This window comes from Nicotiana tabacum, chromosome 10, assembly GCF_000715075.1.
Source record: "Nicotiana tabacum cultivar K326 chromosome 10, ASM71507v2, whole genome shotgun sequence".
Classification (NCBI taxonomy): Eukaryota; Viridiplantae; Streptophyta; class Magnoliopsida; order Solanales; family Solanaceae; genus Nicotiana; species Nicotiana tabacum.
Window position 1 is genome coordinate 163,759,243 of NC_134089.1, and position 16,450 is coordinate 163,775,692.

Here is a 16,450-nt window from a genome sequence, read left to right on the forward strand (position 1 = left end):
AGTTTAAGGCTAGATCAGCCATGTGACATGCAATGAAAGCGAGGCACTATGTGTTCCCTCAATTCTCAAACCCAAAGAAGCAAGCCAACCAATAGATCTGTTGGTTGAAACCGAACCCACATTGCTCAACGCACAATAAATATATTCAAATGTGTACTGGTTATCGTACCTCAGACTCGGGATGAAGAACTATAAATAAATCAATAAAAGAAGTTGAAATCTAAAAACTTGTACACATATCTTTTGTTATTGCATCTTATAAAGCTTCATCTTTGGGCAAAGAATTACAACAATTATAACATGAAAAAAAAAAATAGTGCTTGGAATTTAAACATGAAATGTCGTTATGTCATCCGGAATGCTTACATCTAAATCTAAGTGATTTAAAGAGGAAATTCCTACGTCTGTCTTTCATCTTCTAGCATGTGATAATGCATACCATTATATGTTGTACATTATAATTAGAGTATGCAATAAGACATGTTATAGTAAACAAAACTACAAATAGAAATCAATCTATGGAATTAACATATCATAATATAAAAAATAACCTGAGTGGTTCAACCATACTAGCAGAATTGTTCAAAAAATTTAATACTCCCTTAGTTTTATCCCATGTAATTGTCCTTTTACACCTAGGTGTTGTATCAAAGTTGACATAAGGAAAGCATATGACTCTGTGGAGTGGCCCTTCTTAAGGATGATTCTGATAGAGTATGGATTACCTGTGGAATTTGTGAAACTGATAATGGAGTGTGTGACTACAGTCAACTATTCTTTGTTATTGAATGGGGGATTAACAGAAAAGTTCCAAGCCAAAAAGGGGTTTAAGACAGGGAGACCCTATGTATCCTTACTTATTTGTGTTGGTGATGGAATATCTAAATAGATCTTTGAAGAAGCTGAAACACATTCCAGATTTTAACTATCGTCCAAAATGCTCCAGGAATCATATAACATATATCTGCTTTGCAGATGACCTGATACTATGTAGTAGAGCAGACATGATTTCAATACAACTATTGCTAGGGAGACTTAATCATTTCTCTGAGGTTCCAGGTCTGCAAGCTAATATGGAGAAGAATGCACTGTATATTGCAGGGGTTTCAAATAAATTTAAGGAACAGATACTAGAAGAGCTGCAATTCACTCTAGGAGACCTTCTATTCAAGTATTTAGGTGTACCACTATCTTTAAAGAAGTTGTCTATTCAACAATGGATGCCTCTGGTTGAGAAGATAACAACAAGAATTAACTGTTGGACAACAAAATTCTTGTCATACAGTGGGAGATTGCATCTGCTAAAGAGTGTGATATTTGAGATGCAAACGTACTGGGCACAGGTTTTCTACTGCCTAAGAAGATCATCAAGCTGATAAATACAGTATGTAGAACTTTCCTATGGACGGGAAGTAATGAACCTTCTAGGAAAGCATTGGTAGCATGGGACACTATATGTAAGCCAAAGTCTGCAGGTGGACTTAATGTTCTGGATCTCCTATATTTATAATAAGGCTGCTCTATGCAAGTTACTATGGGCTATAACTGAATGAAAGGAGACTTTGTGGATTCAATGGGTTCATAGCTTCTACATCAAAAATAGAAATGTTGGAAATATGAGTACTCCAAAGCAGGCAAGCTGGATAGTGAAGAAGATTTTTGATGCAAGGGAGTGGCTTAGGCAAAACAATCCTACTGAAACTCTGAATAATTTCTGTAAGAAAGGTAAGTTTTGTATTAAGAAGGTATACACTGCCTCAAGACCAAAATATCAGAAGTGTAATTGGAAGAGATTAACTATTGCCTCAAAAGCAATACCTAGGCATCAATTTATTCTTTGGTTGGCACTACATAGGAGACTGGCTACAGTCGAGAGACTACAAAAATGGGGAATAGTGGTAAGCAAAGACTGTGTACTGTGCAGAAGTAATGCGAAGGAAACATTTGATCATTTGTTATTTGATTGTGCATACTCCAGAACCATGTGGTCTAAAATATTGAGATGGGCAGAGGTTAAGCATCAAATAGGAAGCTGGGACGAGGAGATCTCATGGATAGCAAAAGTAGCTGTAAACAGAAGCAAGGGTGAAATCTTAGCGTTCTTATTTACAGCAGTGGTTTATCATGTATGGAATGAAAGGAACAATAGAAGATTCCAAGGAAAAGAGATAACATGCAGCAAGAGAATCAAGGAGATTATTCAAATGTTACACATAAGAGGACAGAGTGTAGAAAACTGGAAGAAAGAATTAGAACAGCTCAACAGTTATCCTAGCTAGTTAGTTTGTAATTAGAAAGGTAGGTATTGATAGTACAAGTGTTTCTTTTATGTTCTGTTTATTGCTTATAGAAATGATGTATAGGAGCTAGCTCTAGAGTCCATAAGAGCTAGGGGAATGTAAATATTATATTTGGTTAAATAAAGATTTGATTTTAACCAAAAAAAAATTGTCCTTTTACACGCTCTTTAAGAAATATCTATATTTGTATTATATTAAAAGGAGAGTAATATGCATTGTGGTTAAGCCAAGTGGCAAACTAAAATGAAGTCCCTTGGCAATTTTAGGACAACAATAATAATTAAAAATTATAAATGAAAATATAATTAATGAAAGTAGTTTAATAAATCTTATACATAATCCAAATAGATCTTAGACAAATCCAATCTTTATATATATATATATATATATATATATATATATATATATATATATATATATATATATATATATATATATATATATATATATATATATATATATATATATATATATATATATATATATATATATATATATATATATATATATATATATATATATATATATATATATATATATATATATATATATATATATGTGTGTGTGTGTGTGTGTGTGTGTGTGTGTGTGTATATTTGTGTGTGTGTGTATATATATATTCACTCATAGATTTTCTTCTATATTAGCTAGAAATATGGAGGTAAAAAATTAATTAAAAAACTAGAATAAAAAAATAAAAAATATAGAAAGACATAAATTGAGATAAGCTATGACTATTTGTACTTTGGAGCTATAAAATAAAAATAAAATTTACTTACGATATTAAAAATTTATTGAGTTTAAAAATTAAATAAATTCAAGCAGCAAATTAAGATCTTACATAAAGTATACAAATTATTTATAAGGTAAAAAAATTAAATAATCAAGAAAAAATATTTTAATAACAAGAATAACAAAGTCATATTAATATTGATAAATCATGCAAACGAATATTTTATACGTAAATATTACTGCAGCATTTAGATATAGTGTGTTCAAATAATTAAGAAAATATTTTCCTATGTTTAATATTTGAATTGAGTGCAGTTAGTTTAAATTTGAACGCATAACATACTTATTTAAAATGCGGTTCAAATTAAAAAAAATAGAATGATAAAAATTATTTGAATTTGAGATGAGAAACTTTTTAAATTTTTATCAATATTTATTATATTAGAATGAGTGTGGTAGAAATAGATATTAAATTTAAACAAGCTAATAAAAATTCACATGACAATATAATATTATTAGTTATTGAATAATATAATATTAACAATAAAGAATAAATAGAGAAAAAATTAAAATTCAGATTTTTTATCATAGAGAAAAGGGTAAAACTTATTTAAATTTGAGATGAGAAATCTTTTTATATTATGATAAGAAAAGTCATAATATGAATAAGTCCACATAACTCAAGTCTAATAGATAAAATCAAAAACTAAAATATGAATAATAAAAATAAATTAGAGATAATGTGAGAAAATTTGCAAATCATAAGTTTAGAAAATAAAATAAATGTAAATATACAATACTTAAAAAATTTAAGATTTTCGAGAAATATTTTAAAAACAAAATAAATATTTATTTTATGATTAAAAAAATTTATATATATTAATAAATAGAGAAAAAATAAAAAATTAATGTTTTATCATAGAGAAAAGGGTAAAACTTATTTAAATTTGAGATGAGAATTTTTTTTTATATTATGATAAGAAAGGTCATAATATGGATAAGTCCACATAACTCAAGTCTAATAGATAAATTCAAAAACTAAAATATTGAATAATAAAAATAAATTAGAGATAATGTGAGGAAATTTGTAAATCATAAGTTTAGAAAATAAAATAAATGTAAATATACAATACTTAAAAATATTATTAAAACTTAAAAAATTTAAAATTTTCGAGAAATATTTTTAAAACAAAATAAATATTTATTTTATGATTACAAAAATTTATATATATTTATCTATATTATATATATATATATGAATAAATAGAGAGAAAACAATTCAGATTTTTTATTATAGAGAAAAGGGTAAAACTTATTTAAATTTGAGATGAGAAAGTTTTTTATATTATGGTAAGAAAAGTCATAATATGGATAAGTCCATATAACTCAAGTCTAATAGATAAAATTAATAACTAAAATATTGAATAATAAAAATAAATTAGAGATAATGTGAGGAAATTTGTAAATCATAAATTTAGAAAATAAAATAAATGTAAATATACAATACTTAAAAATATTATCAAAACTTAACTTTTTTTAAATTTTTGAGAAATATTTTTAAAACAAAATAAATATTTATTTTATGATTACAAAAATTTATATATATTTATCTATATTATATAAAGAATAGTAGTGATAATGATATTAAATAAAGTTACAAATTAATGAAAAGACACATAAAACGTAATAAAGCTATATATTAGATTAAAAATAGCAAAATTATATTAAATTATTAAAAATTTACTATTAGAAAGAAAGGGAAAGACTATTTGAATTTGAGATTAGAAAGTTCTTAAAACTATGATGAGAATGCTCAAACCATGGAGAATGCCACAAAATTGAAGTCTTATTTATGAAAAATAAAAAAAATAAATACATATTTAAAAATACATAATATAGGTACTAATGAAAATTAGAAATTAAATTTGAATCTTAAAACTAAAAAAAAAAATTACGTAAAGAAATAAAATGACAGTGAAAATATTACTACAACATTAGATATAATGTGTTCAAATAATTAAGAAAATATTTTTCTATGATTAATATCTGAATTGAGTGCAGTTAGTTTAAGTTTGAAAGCATAGCATAATATTTTGAAAATACAGTCCAATTTACAACATAGAATGATAAGAATTATTTAAATTTAAGATAAGATTTTTTTTATTTCATATTTTTTTGAAAATATCATGTAAAGAATAAAATAGTAAAAATATTACGACAATATTTAGATATAATGCGTTCAAACAATTAAGAAATATTTTTCTATGATTAAATTAAAATTTTAAAAATATAAATTAATTTCTAATATAGGTAATTTTACTAATGATAACTAAAACTTAAATTTGTATCTTAAAGCTAAAAAGAAAAGAAAATTTAACTGCATCTAATTCAAAAATAATTATAAGAGAACTCAATATATTTGGAACGTAATAATCAAATAACTTATGTATTAATATTTTAGACTAATTCAAAGTTACAATTTAAAATAAAATATGATATTATTTTGGTTATAGGTAAAATATTAATATAAAAACTATTTAAAATACAGTAGGGAAGAGATGTATAAAAAAAATAAAAGGTAGTGTGATTTATAGTTTAAATTAATTGAAAAATAAATAAATTAAATAATTAAATTATATTTAAAAATATTACTGATAAATTTAAATGATTAAAAAATTCTGAATAAGAGGATACAATCATAAAAATATATCAAATTTCAAGAATAAAATATTTATATTCATTAAAGACTATTAAAAAGTTAATAAGCAAGATATTAATTAAATTATTAAGCTAATAAAAAATTATATGATAGTATAATAATATTAAATAATAAATAATACAATAACTATAAGAAAAGAACAAAAATAAAAAAGAATTTGCATAAAATGATGTGATGAATAAGACATATTTGACTTTCAGTTAAAAACAAAATGATAGAAAGAATTTTCTTAAAATAATATGATATAATGTGCTCAAACAACATAGATCACAACATGACATATTTAGTATTTTTTAATATTGACACCGAAACGAAATACAAATACTAAAATCAAGGGATTAGGTTGCTACAAATAAAATAAAAGTTGTCTACTACGAGATTTGAATAATAATTTCATATCTTGCTTCAAAATTAATATCTAATGTTATATAATTTTATATGAAAGGTTTATATTTTAAGGTTATTTGCACATGATTCAAACGACCTAGATTACAATTTGACATAATTTGTGTCCGCACATCGCGCGGGTACTAATACTAATTAATTAATAAGAGAAGTACATTGACTAATCTATTCTTTTATTAATAAATAAGGAAACGGTATTTAATTGTCTCTTAATTCTAGAACAACTAATGCTAAGGGTAAAGTTGAACTATTTTCATTCTTGATTTTCTAAAATGTGGCAAATATTATTTGTGAATGACTATATTTAGTAAATATGACAACTAAACGGGAACGACATCCGACTTTTAGCCACGTTATCCCCGGTAATGGCGCCAAAAACTTGTTGCGGTCAAATGCACACGTAAGTATACGCGGTCGTCAAGTAATAAAGTGACTATAAGTCAGATGTCAAACCTACGAGGACTTGTGATTAACTATTAACTAAATTAGACTATCCTAATTATCTAAACAAGGATTAAACCCAAAAGAAGTGATGCTAAAGTAATTAAACTAAAAAGAAAATAACTAATGAACTTTAAACAGAGGAAGAACAAATTTTTATATTATCAATGTGATGAAAACGATCTAGGGTTACGGGCTATCTAACATTCCTATTTTATTCTTCAATTGAATTGACTAACTAATTTATCTAGTTTATTGGTTAACATGATTAATATTGCTCATAAGAATCTATCGAGTTCTTACTCGCCTATTCAAGCTAACCTAACGCCTATATGTCTATGGAATTAGAACTAACAAGAACGCATTTATAATTACTGTAAATCAACCAAGCAAGGCAATTAGGTATATGTCTATCCTAACCGCGAATCCGTTCCCCTATGCCCAGGTTCAAGAACTTGCTCTACTCAATCCTATATGCAATCTAGAATTCCCACTTTCGAGCTCAACTCTAGATTCGTAGATAGTATTTAATTGGTGATCAAGCAATCAAATAATTAAGCGCAGGATTGAATAAATAAACTAAGCCGACTAATCAAGAAATCAAAATCAATATTCATGAAAGAACCACAACCCTAGAACGTGAAGTTTAGCTCCACATGGACATGGTAGCCAAATAACAAATCATACAAAGAAACATAAGAATTACTAAGTTTGGTGGAAGAAAGATGGAGCTTGATGAATTCCGGCCCCCACGGCGGCTCTATGCTTGTGTTTTCCTCTAAAAACGTCCTCCCTCCCTCAAAATAGGTTTATGTTGGATTTTATATGAGTTGGGGACGTCTTGGTATCGAAATAACCGAGTCCTGACCGAAATAGGGAATGTTCACGTTTTGAGCATCCAGGGCAGCGTGGGGCGCTGGCCCTGGCGCTCAACTTTTCATCATTCTGTTTTGAGCGCCACAAGTAGCGTCCCACACTGCATGTGGCCCTCAAATGTGCACTTTTGCCTTTTCTTCCCATTTTCGCTCCAATTCACGCGCTTTCGTCCTAAATCGCATCCGAATGATTCCTACACATATAGAAATACAACAAATTAGCACAAATCATTATATTATACATCCAAAACCTAAGAGACATGAGCACAATATGAGGCAATATATATCAAAATATGCATACATTAATCCAAACATCAATCATGATCCTCTTATTCCATTTTGTGAACAATACCGAAGCTCCTTGGTTCACCCTCGACCATCTACTCTGCCTATATAGTCCCCGAATCTTCTGAGGGGGACTGATCAAGCTCGTTCGCCGAGAAAGCAAGGCTCCTTTCTCGATCATCGATGAGGACCGAGGCCGAGGTTGGTAGGGGAGGTTCGTTCGGGTTAAAATCAAAGACATGATCCCTCCCGAGTTTCTGTCGTTCCCTGATAAGTGGAACGCATCTCATAAGTATTATCTTTCTTGAGTATTAACTTCTTTTTATTCATTCTCTTGCTTGTGTTTGTTGTCGTGCAGCTATTGCCCAAGTTTCTAATGTAATTTCCTGATTCAAGGAGTGGATCGAGGGTATCTGCAAGCAGATGCCGTACTCCGAGCGCGCATAACACAAGCTCTCGAAGGGCAAATGGGAGGTCCGATCCCATGGTGAGGTTTTTTCCTGAATAATCACTTCCACGTTTTTAGCTTACATAATGCTAACTCTTTATCCTTTCTCACAGGTTTGCCTAAGACCACATAACTTAGGCCATTAGATGAGGACGAGAATCTATCATCTCTCGTCGAACCCTCTATTTTGGGGCGGTCCGGGGCTGCTGCAAAGGAGGAGAAGAAGAATAAAAAGAAAAGAAAGTCCTTCTGTTACCCGAACGCCCCAAAAAGAGCACCAAGTCTAGGGTACCAAACCTTGATTCTCTCTACCAGTTCAGGGACGAGCTCGAACACGATGGCTACTTTGTTGCTCATGGGTCAACCCTTAATAGGGGGAGCAGGCGATAACCTAGAAAGAGGTTCATGAGATCGATCCCCATCTAACTCGAGAACCAAAGGGAGAGACGGAGGCCGCAGACCCCAGGAAGCTGCTCCTGTCCCGAAGGAGGCAGCCAGTGTCATTGACATCGTAGAAACACCCTCCTATACCGAGTCCATGCTCAAAGAGGCCCAAACGGGCAAAGAGAAGTTGAGCGAGGTGGCGCAGGGCCCAAATAATACCCTTAACACATTTTTTGATGGCATGGATATGGCCGTACTAGAGGATTTTTTCGCGTTTGGTCACTTAGAGATCCTGAAGAAGGATGTGCCATCAGGAGCGGACGGACTGAGTTCGAGCCCAAAACTAGTGAAGCAATTTCCTGCTCCGAGCGTGGACCCTGAGTACAAGAGAACAGTCATTCTTATAATCTCGGAGGATGCTCAGGTCATGTCTGCTCTGGTGGGTGTAGCCAGCTACCTTCGATGGCTGGTGACCGAGGAGGACTAGGCAAAGATAAACAAGTTGGGCACGTCGAGCCTCTTCAACGAGGCACAACATGCGCTGAACCGGATAAGGCATAAGCCTTTTGTACCTCTTTGTGAATATCACTTTGGTTTTTGATGCCCTCTACTAACTTTATTGTTTTTCAGGCTTGAGTGCTTCACCATGAAAGATTTCTCCGGTATCTCTTGGAGATTAGCCAGCTCGAGTTCGAGCTCAAAGATTAGGTATGGATGAAGGACATGTACTGGTCTCTTAGTGAGAAGCAACATAAGGCCCTCAAAGACCTCCCTATTCTCCAGGCCGAGCTGGAAAAATCCCAGAAAGAGGCCTCGATCCTGAAGCGGGAACACACCGGCCTGGTTGAGAAGATAAGGATCTTTGAGGCTAAAAACGAGCAGCTAGTAGTGGTGACTAACAACACAACTTCATAGGTCCAAGAAAACATAGACCTAATCGACCAACTTCAGTCTGAGATGGACGAGGTCAAGGCCACGACCGAAGTGTGGAAGGGCAAGATGGACCTGTTGGCTTCGAGGAAGGAAGTTGTAAGGGCAAAGCTGGAATCGGTCGAGAACCAACTCTGGGTGGCGAAGTACAAAGGCAATAAGTGGTCTCGGCTAAATGATGATCTTCGGGCACTACTAAGCTCGGCCATCTCGAAACGGGATTCTCTCGGACAAGAATATGCCTCACTGAGGACCAAAATTGATGCAACCTCTGCCGATGCCGAGGAAGTAGTGTCCCAGTATAAGGATGATGTGGAGGTAGCTGAGACCCGCTTAAAGATGAAGACTGAGTACATAAAGCGACTATCCCGGAGAGATACCCTCGAAGAGATCCATGCCCGAGATTTTGACCTATCGGTCGAGATTAAAGAAGCTAAGAGGATCGAGGCTGAGGCAAATGAGATCTATGAGCTTGAGGGTCCCAAAGGCTTCAAGGGTTCCTAGGGCTCCGATGGTTTTGGCGACGAGTCGGGCCCCGGTGAAGACCAGGCGTAGATGCCTCAGTATTTTTCCAGTTTTTCCTTATGTATTTTTTATTTATTTTGAGGCCGTTCTATCAGGCCTTTGTAAATATATTTTGAAGTATATAAAATTTTCCCCTTTTCTGGCAATACTGTATCTTTTACTTTTCCAGCATCTACTTGCAATTTCTATTTGCGTATTATTTTTGATGCCTCAGCATAAAATCAGATGTAGTTCTGGAACATTTATTTTTCGGAGGTTCGAACGGAGTCCATCTTCGATGCAACTTTGGTTTATATGTGGGTTCGAACCCTCGGTGAGGCCGGAGGGTTTTAAGATGCTTAAGTAGTTTTAGACGATATTTTTGCTGAGAGTAACCTTTTAGTAGGTTTCCAATTTTCGCAAGGGTCTTATTTCTGGTTACGGATTTCGGACGTCTCCAAGCCATTTTTGGTTTGGCCATAGCCTTTTATATCCGAGCACCATCTAGTGGGTTTGGTGCCTCTGGGCTTTGGTAGCCCCGGTCGTCCCAATTTTCATTGGGCAATAGTCCTCGAGTAGGGGTAGCCCGTGGGCTTGACCGTCTCGGAGCACGGGTTGCCCCTGGGCTTTAGGATCCAGGATCGAAGAAGAAAAATGCATAGTAATAAAGTGTAAGGGAAGTAGAAATTTCTTTCATTGCTTAGTATGCAAGGTACACGATCGAAGGCATATAAAAATTTATGCTATGTCTAGAGTGGACTATATGGGCGCGGTTCATACAACCGTTTGACCTTTACTATGAATCGTTAACCAATAGCTTTTAGCACATAAAATTTTCTTTTTCCCTTGCTAAAGATCTTAATCCGAGGGTAATGGCCCCCAATATTCGAGGTCAAACTCGTAAGGGCTCGGATACTATTGACCTGAAGTAAACGATCATTGATTCCAATTTGAAACTGGTCTTCAAATCTAAAGTAGCATGTTTTACTGTTGTCTCATTAAAAACCTTGCAAAAAACCCCACTTCGGGACAAAACCGGTTTAAGGAAAAAAAGTGCAACACGTACTTTCAGACCTAATATCCACATCCATCCTTGGCAAATTACCTGCATATGTTAGTCCGATTTATAACTTGATTAAAAAGTAATTGAGTTCGTGCCTTAGCAGTAGTACCGTTTTAAGTGTGCCACGTTTTAGTTGTTTGGTAGTTGTACGTCGTTCATCGCTTCGAGTTTATATGAGCCTTTGCTGGTTATTCTGACAACTCGATATGGTACTTCCTAATTCGGGCCCAGTTTCCCTTCGTTCGGGTTCCTGGTGTGTAGCGTTACTTTTCTCAACACCAAGTCCCCGACTTGAAAATGTTGGAGGTCAGTTCTTCAATTGTAATACCTTTTTATTTGCTGCTTCTAGGCGGCCAACCAAACCAGGGCGACTTCCCGCCTTTCATCCAATAGTTCTAGGTTCGTGATCTTGGCCTTACCATTTGGTTCTTCAGTCGCATACTGGAACCTCAGGCTTAGTTCTCCCACCTTGACTGGTATTAAGGCTTCAGCCCCATAGACCAAAGAAAATGGGGTGGCCCCGGTGCCTGATTTCGAAGTCGTACGGTATGCCCACAGACTTCGGGAAGGATCTCCTTCCATTTCCCTTCTGAACCGGTCGACCTCTTTTTCAGGTTTTGAAGTATAGTCTTGTTCGTTCACTCCGCATACCCTTTCCCACTAGAATGATAAGGCGTCGATAATATCTTCTTGATCTTGTGATCTTCGAAAAACTTACTCACCTTGTAGCCAATGAATTATTTTTCAGTCACAAACAATCTCGGCCGGTATCCCAAATTGACATATTATGTGGACCTAGATGAATTTAATGACTTCTTTCTCTCGGAATTTTTCTAACGCTTGGGCCTCAACCCATTTGGAAAAATAATTGGTCATGAATAATATGTATTGAGCTTTACCGGGTGCCCATGGTAGGGGAACGATGATGTCCATTTCCCATTTCATAAATGGCCCCGTGGATAGGACCGGGTGGAGCATTTCTCCTATTTGATGGATCATCGGGGTCTTTGTTACTCGTCACATTTCCGTATGAAGTCCTTTGCATCCTTCTCCATTTCGGTCCAGTAGTAGCGGACCCTAATCAGTTTCCGAACCAAGAATTCTGCCCACGAATGGTTCTCGCAAGTGCCTTCATGAACTTCTCTCAAGGTGTATTCGATCTCTCCCGGTCCTAACCATTTGGCTAGTATGCCAAAGAAGGTCCTCCTGAATAATTCGCCTTCGACCAATTTTCCTGTCTTCAAGTAGTCTAGGTATTTGTTTCTCCAATCCCAAGTTAAATTCGTTGAGTTCACTTTGGCTTGGCCTTCTTCTATCACCAAGTTCATTAGATGAACTACTGCCCCCGAATTGAATTTATCATAATCGACCGATGACCCCAAGCTAGCCAGTGCATCGGCTTCACTATTTTTATCTCGGGGTACTTGCTGTAGGGCCCATATCCTAAATTGATGTAGGCTTACCTGTAATTTTTTCAAGTACCTTTGCATCCGTTCTTCTTTTACTTTGAACGTTCCATTACCTTGATTTACCACGAGCAGGGAGTCGCACCTAGCTTCGATCACCTCGGCCCTAAGGCTTTTAGCCAATTCTAGACATGCAACCTTGGCCTCATACTCGGCCTCGTTGTTAGTCAATTTTATAGTTCTAATAGATTGCCTAATCACATTTCCCGTATGTGGTTTTAATACGATACCGAGCCTGGACCCCTTCGCGCTCGAGGCACTGTCCATAAAAAGGGTCTAGATTCCCGAAGTGGTCCTCAAGGTTAATAGTAATTCCCTTTTGACTTCGGGTATTAAGGCCGACGTAAAGCCGACCACGAAGTCTGCCAAAATTTGAGATTTTATGGCGGTTCAGGGTCGATACTCAATATCGTACCCGTTAATTTCCACAACCAATTTGTCCAACCAGCCAGAGAACTCGGACTTGTGCATGATATTCCTTAGCGAGTAAGAGGTCACGACGCATATGGGGTGGCATTAACAGTACGACTTTATCTTCCTGGATAGGCTTAGCAAAGCGACTGCCAATTTTTCTAGGTGAGGATACCTTGATTCGACCTCGCCTAGAGTTCTACTGACAGAGTAAATAGAAAATTGCATACCTTCTTCCTCCCGGACTAAGACTCCTATTACCACTACTTTGAAAAGCACCAAGTAAAGGTACAACTATTCGTCTACCTTCGGAATGTGCAGCAAGGGTAGACTCGAGAGGTACCATTTGAGTTCTTCCAAAGCTTGCTAGTATTGCACTGTCCAAGAAAAGTTATTCTTCTTCTTTAAGAGTGAGAAGAATCGATGGCTTTCATCTGAGGACCTCTAGATGAATCGGCCCAAGGCAGCTATATGCCCAGTCAGTCTTTGAACGCCATTGATGTTGTCCACCATGGTGATATCCTCTATGGACTTTATTTTGTCGGGTTTGATCTTGATTCCCCAATTGGATACCATGAACCCGAGAAATTTTCCCGATCCGACCCTGAATACGCACTTCTTCGGGTTTAGCTTCATATTTTATTTCTTTAGTATGACGAAGGTCTCCTGCAAATATTTTAAATTTTCCTATACTCGTAGGGACTTGACCAATATATCATCAATATAAACTTCCATTTATTTTTCTATTTGGTTTTTGAACATCCAGTTTACTAGGCGTTGGTAGGTGGCACCGACATTCTTCAATCCAAATGGCATTACATTATAATAGTAGGTGCCAAATTTCGTGATGAAAGAAGTCTTTTCTTGATCGTCAGGGTCAATCCAAATTTGGTTGTACCCGGAGTAGGCATTGAGAAAGCTGAGTGTCTTGTGCCCGGTTGTTGCGTCGATTATTTGATCGATGTTAGGCAAAGGGAAAAAATCTTTAGGGCATGCTTTATTTAGGTCTTTGTAATCTACACACATTCTTAGCTTATTCCTTTTTTTAGGTATTACTACTACGTTAACTAACCATTCCGGGTATTTAACTTCCCGGATGGATCCTATTTTCAGAAGTTTGGATATCTCATCCTTGATGAAGGCATGTTTGATCTCGGACTGTGGCCTTCTCTTCTACTTAACAGGGTGGATTGATTCCAAACTCAGCTTATGAGTAGTTACCTCCAGTGGAATCCCTGTCATGTCAAGATGGGACCAAGCGAAACAATCTATGTTAGCTTTAAGAAAATCAATAAATTCTTTCCGGAGCTTAGGGATTAACCCCGTGCCCAGGTATACTTTTTGATACGGTGGTTAACCCTGTGCCCAAGTATACCTTTCGGTACTTACTCCAACTCTTCGACCATTGATTTGGTGGCGTCGGTGTCATCAGAGTCAATAAATAATCTCGGGACACCGTAATCATCCTCCTCATCTGCGCCTCATTCCTTCGGTTCGGCCGAGGCCTGCATTAGTGATTGCTATTTGATTTCTTCCTTTCTAGTCGGCTCCGCATCACTTGATGTCGAAACCGTAGGCCGGGATTACCTCACCGATTGCGAATATCTCTTTTGCGGTCGGCTGCTCTCCGTAGACTGTCTTGACTCCTCCTGGTGTATGGAATTTCACCGTCTGGTTCAAGGTTCAGGGTACCGCCCTCATGTTTCGAACCTACGAGCTTCTGAATAGAGCGTTATAACTTATGCCCCTTCGATCACGTATAACTTTGTCTCTTGGATCATCCCGACGGTGTTTACTAGCAGGGTTATCTCCCCTTTACTGGTTTGCGTGCCATGTTAAATTCGTTCAACACTCGAACTGCTGGCACTATTTGATCATGTAACCCCAATTGATCTACGACCTTTGATCTGATGATATTGGCCGAGCTACCTGGATCAATCAACACACGTTTAATTCGAGATTTATTGATAAGTACAAATATTACCAGCACATCATTGTGAGGATGCACAATACCCTCGGCGTCCTCATCGCTGAATGAAATGGTTCCCTCTGGGACATAATCTCAATGCGTTTTCCCTTCTGATAGATACTTTAATGCGCTTTATCATTGGTCCTTGGGGGACATCGATTCCTCTGATGATCATGTTAATGACGTGTTGAGGCTCCTCTTGTTCGACATGTTTGTTGGCATTCAGGTTCCTTAAGTGGATTTTGGTTCGATCACTCAGAAATTTTCGAAGGTGCCCATTGTTGAATAACCAGGCAACTTCTTCTCTCAATTGTCAGTAATCCTCGGTCCTATGACCCTGAGTGCCATGATACTTACATATCAAGTTAGGATCTCTTTGGGTAGGGTCAGACTGTAATGGTTGGGGCTACTTGGTCTCTTTTATGAGCCTGAAGGCTGGCACGATGCTGGCAGTATCAACATTGAAGTTATACTGTGATAATCTTAGTGATTCCCTACTACCGAGCGGCCCGTTGAAACCATTTTTGCTCATCAGACCTCACCTACTGGGCCCTCTATCACCTCACTTTTTGTTCCTTGTGGGGTGACGCCCAAACTCATTTCTCTTTTGGTCTGCGTTGTATGGTTGGTACCGATCCCGTACTGACCTTGGCTCATGATCAACAACTCTATTAGACATGTCATCTGCCCTGATGGGATAAATAGACCTAGAAAGAGCTCTGAGTTAGTCATTCTCGACCTTGATCTTTGACTGGTTCCTGTTGTAGACGTCGACCCAGGTCACTGCCCGGTACTCTACCAAATTTTATTTTTAGCTATAGAGAGGCCAATAAGCTTCGGGGATTAATCCCCCGAGTGAATGCCTGAATGGCTCAATCATCTTCAACTGGAGGCAGGTCCATCTATTCCATCTGGAACCTTGACACGAACTCCCTGAGCATCTCATTGTTTCTTTGTTTAACCTTGAAAATGTTTGACTTTCTGGTCTCGACCTTGATGGCCCCGGTATGGGCTTTTACGAAAGCATCTGCAAGAATAGCAAATGAGTCAATGAAATTTAGAGGTAAGTTGTAATACCATATCATTGCTCCTTTGGACAAAGTCTCCTCAAACTTCTTCAGTAACACTGACTCGATTTCGTCGTCTTCCAAGTCGTTCCCTTGATTGTGCATATATAGGAGGTCACATGCACGTTTGGATCCATGGTTTCGTTATATTTGGGGATATCGGGCATACAAAACCTCTTTGGGATCAGCTTCGGTGTCGTGCTCGGAGGAAAAGGTTTTTGGATAAATTTCTTGGAATCCGTCCCATTCAATATCGGGGGTGCTCCCGGGATTTGATCAACCTTGGAATTGTATGTTTCCACCTTTTTGTCATTAGCCTTAATTTTCTTCTCACCTGACTCTACCCGCTTCGTTAATGCTTCAAGCATTTTCATTATCTTGGAATTGACTCCGCTCTCGGTTTTTCCCGGTCTCTCAGTGATTTGTTCGTTTCTTCGGGTGTTTTCCAGGG

The 16,450-nt window shown here is 36.1% G+C and overlaps 1 protein-coding gene across 1 annotated transcript; it reads left to right on the forward strand.

Moving 5' to 3' along the window:
- Window positions 1-1,616: 1,616 nt before the first annotated feature.
- On the forward strand, window positions 1,617-2,279 carry LOC142165507 (uncharacterized). Its single transcript, XM_075224045.1, has one exon. The coding sequence runs from the start codon at window positions 1,617-1,619 to the stop codon at window positions 2,277-2,279; it is 663 nt and encodes a 220-aa protein (XP_075080146.1).
- Window positions 2,280-16,450: the final 14,171 nt, after the last annotated feature.

Bases quoted from the DNA above. Each gene is read 5' to 3' on its own strand.
- LOC142165507 (XM_075224045.1), top strand. From the start codon at position 1,617: ATGAGTACTCCAAAGCAGGCAAGCTGGATAGTGAAGAAGATTTTTGAT.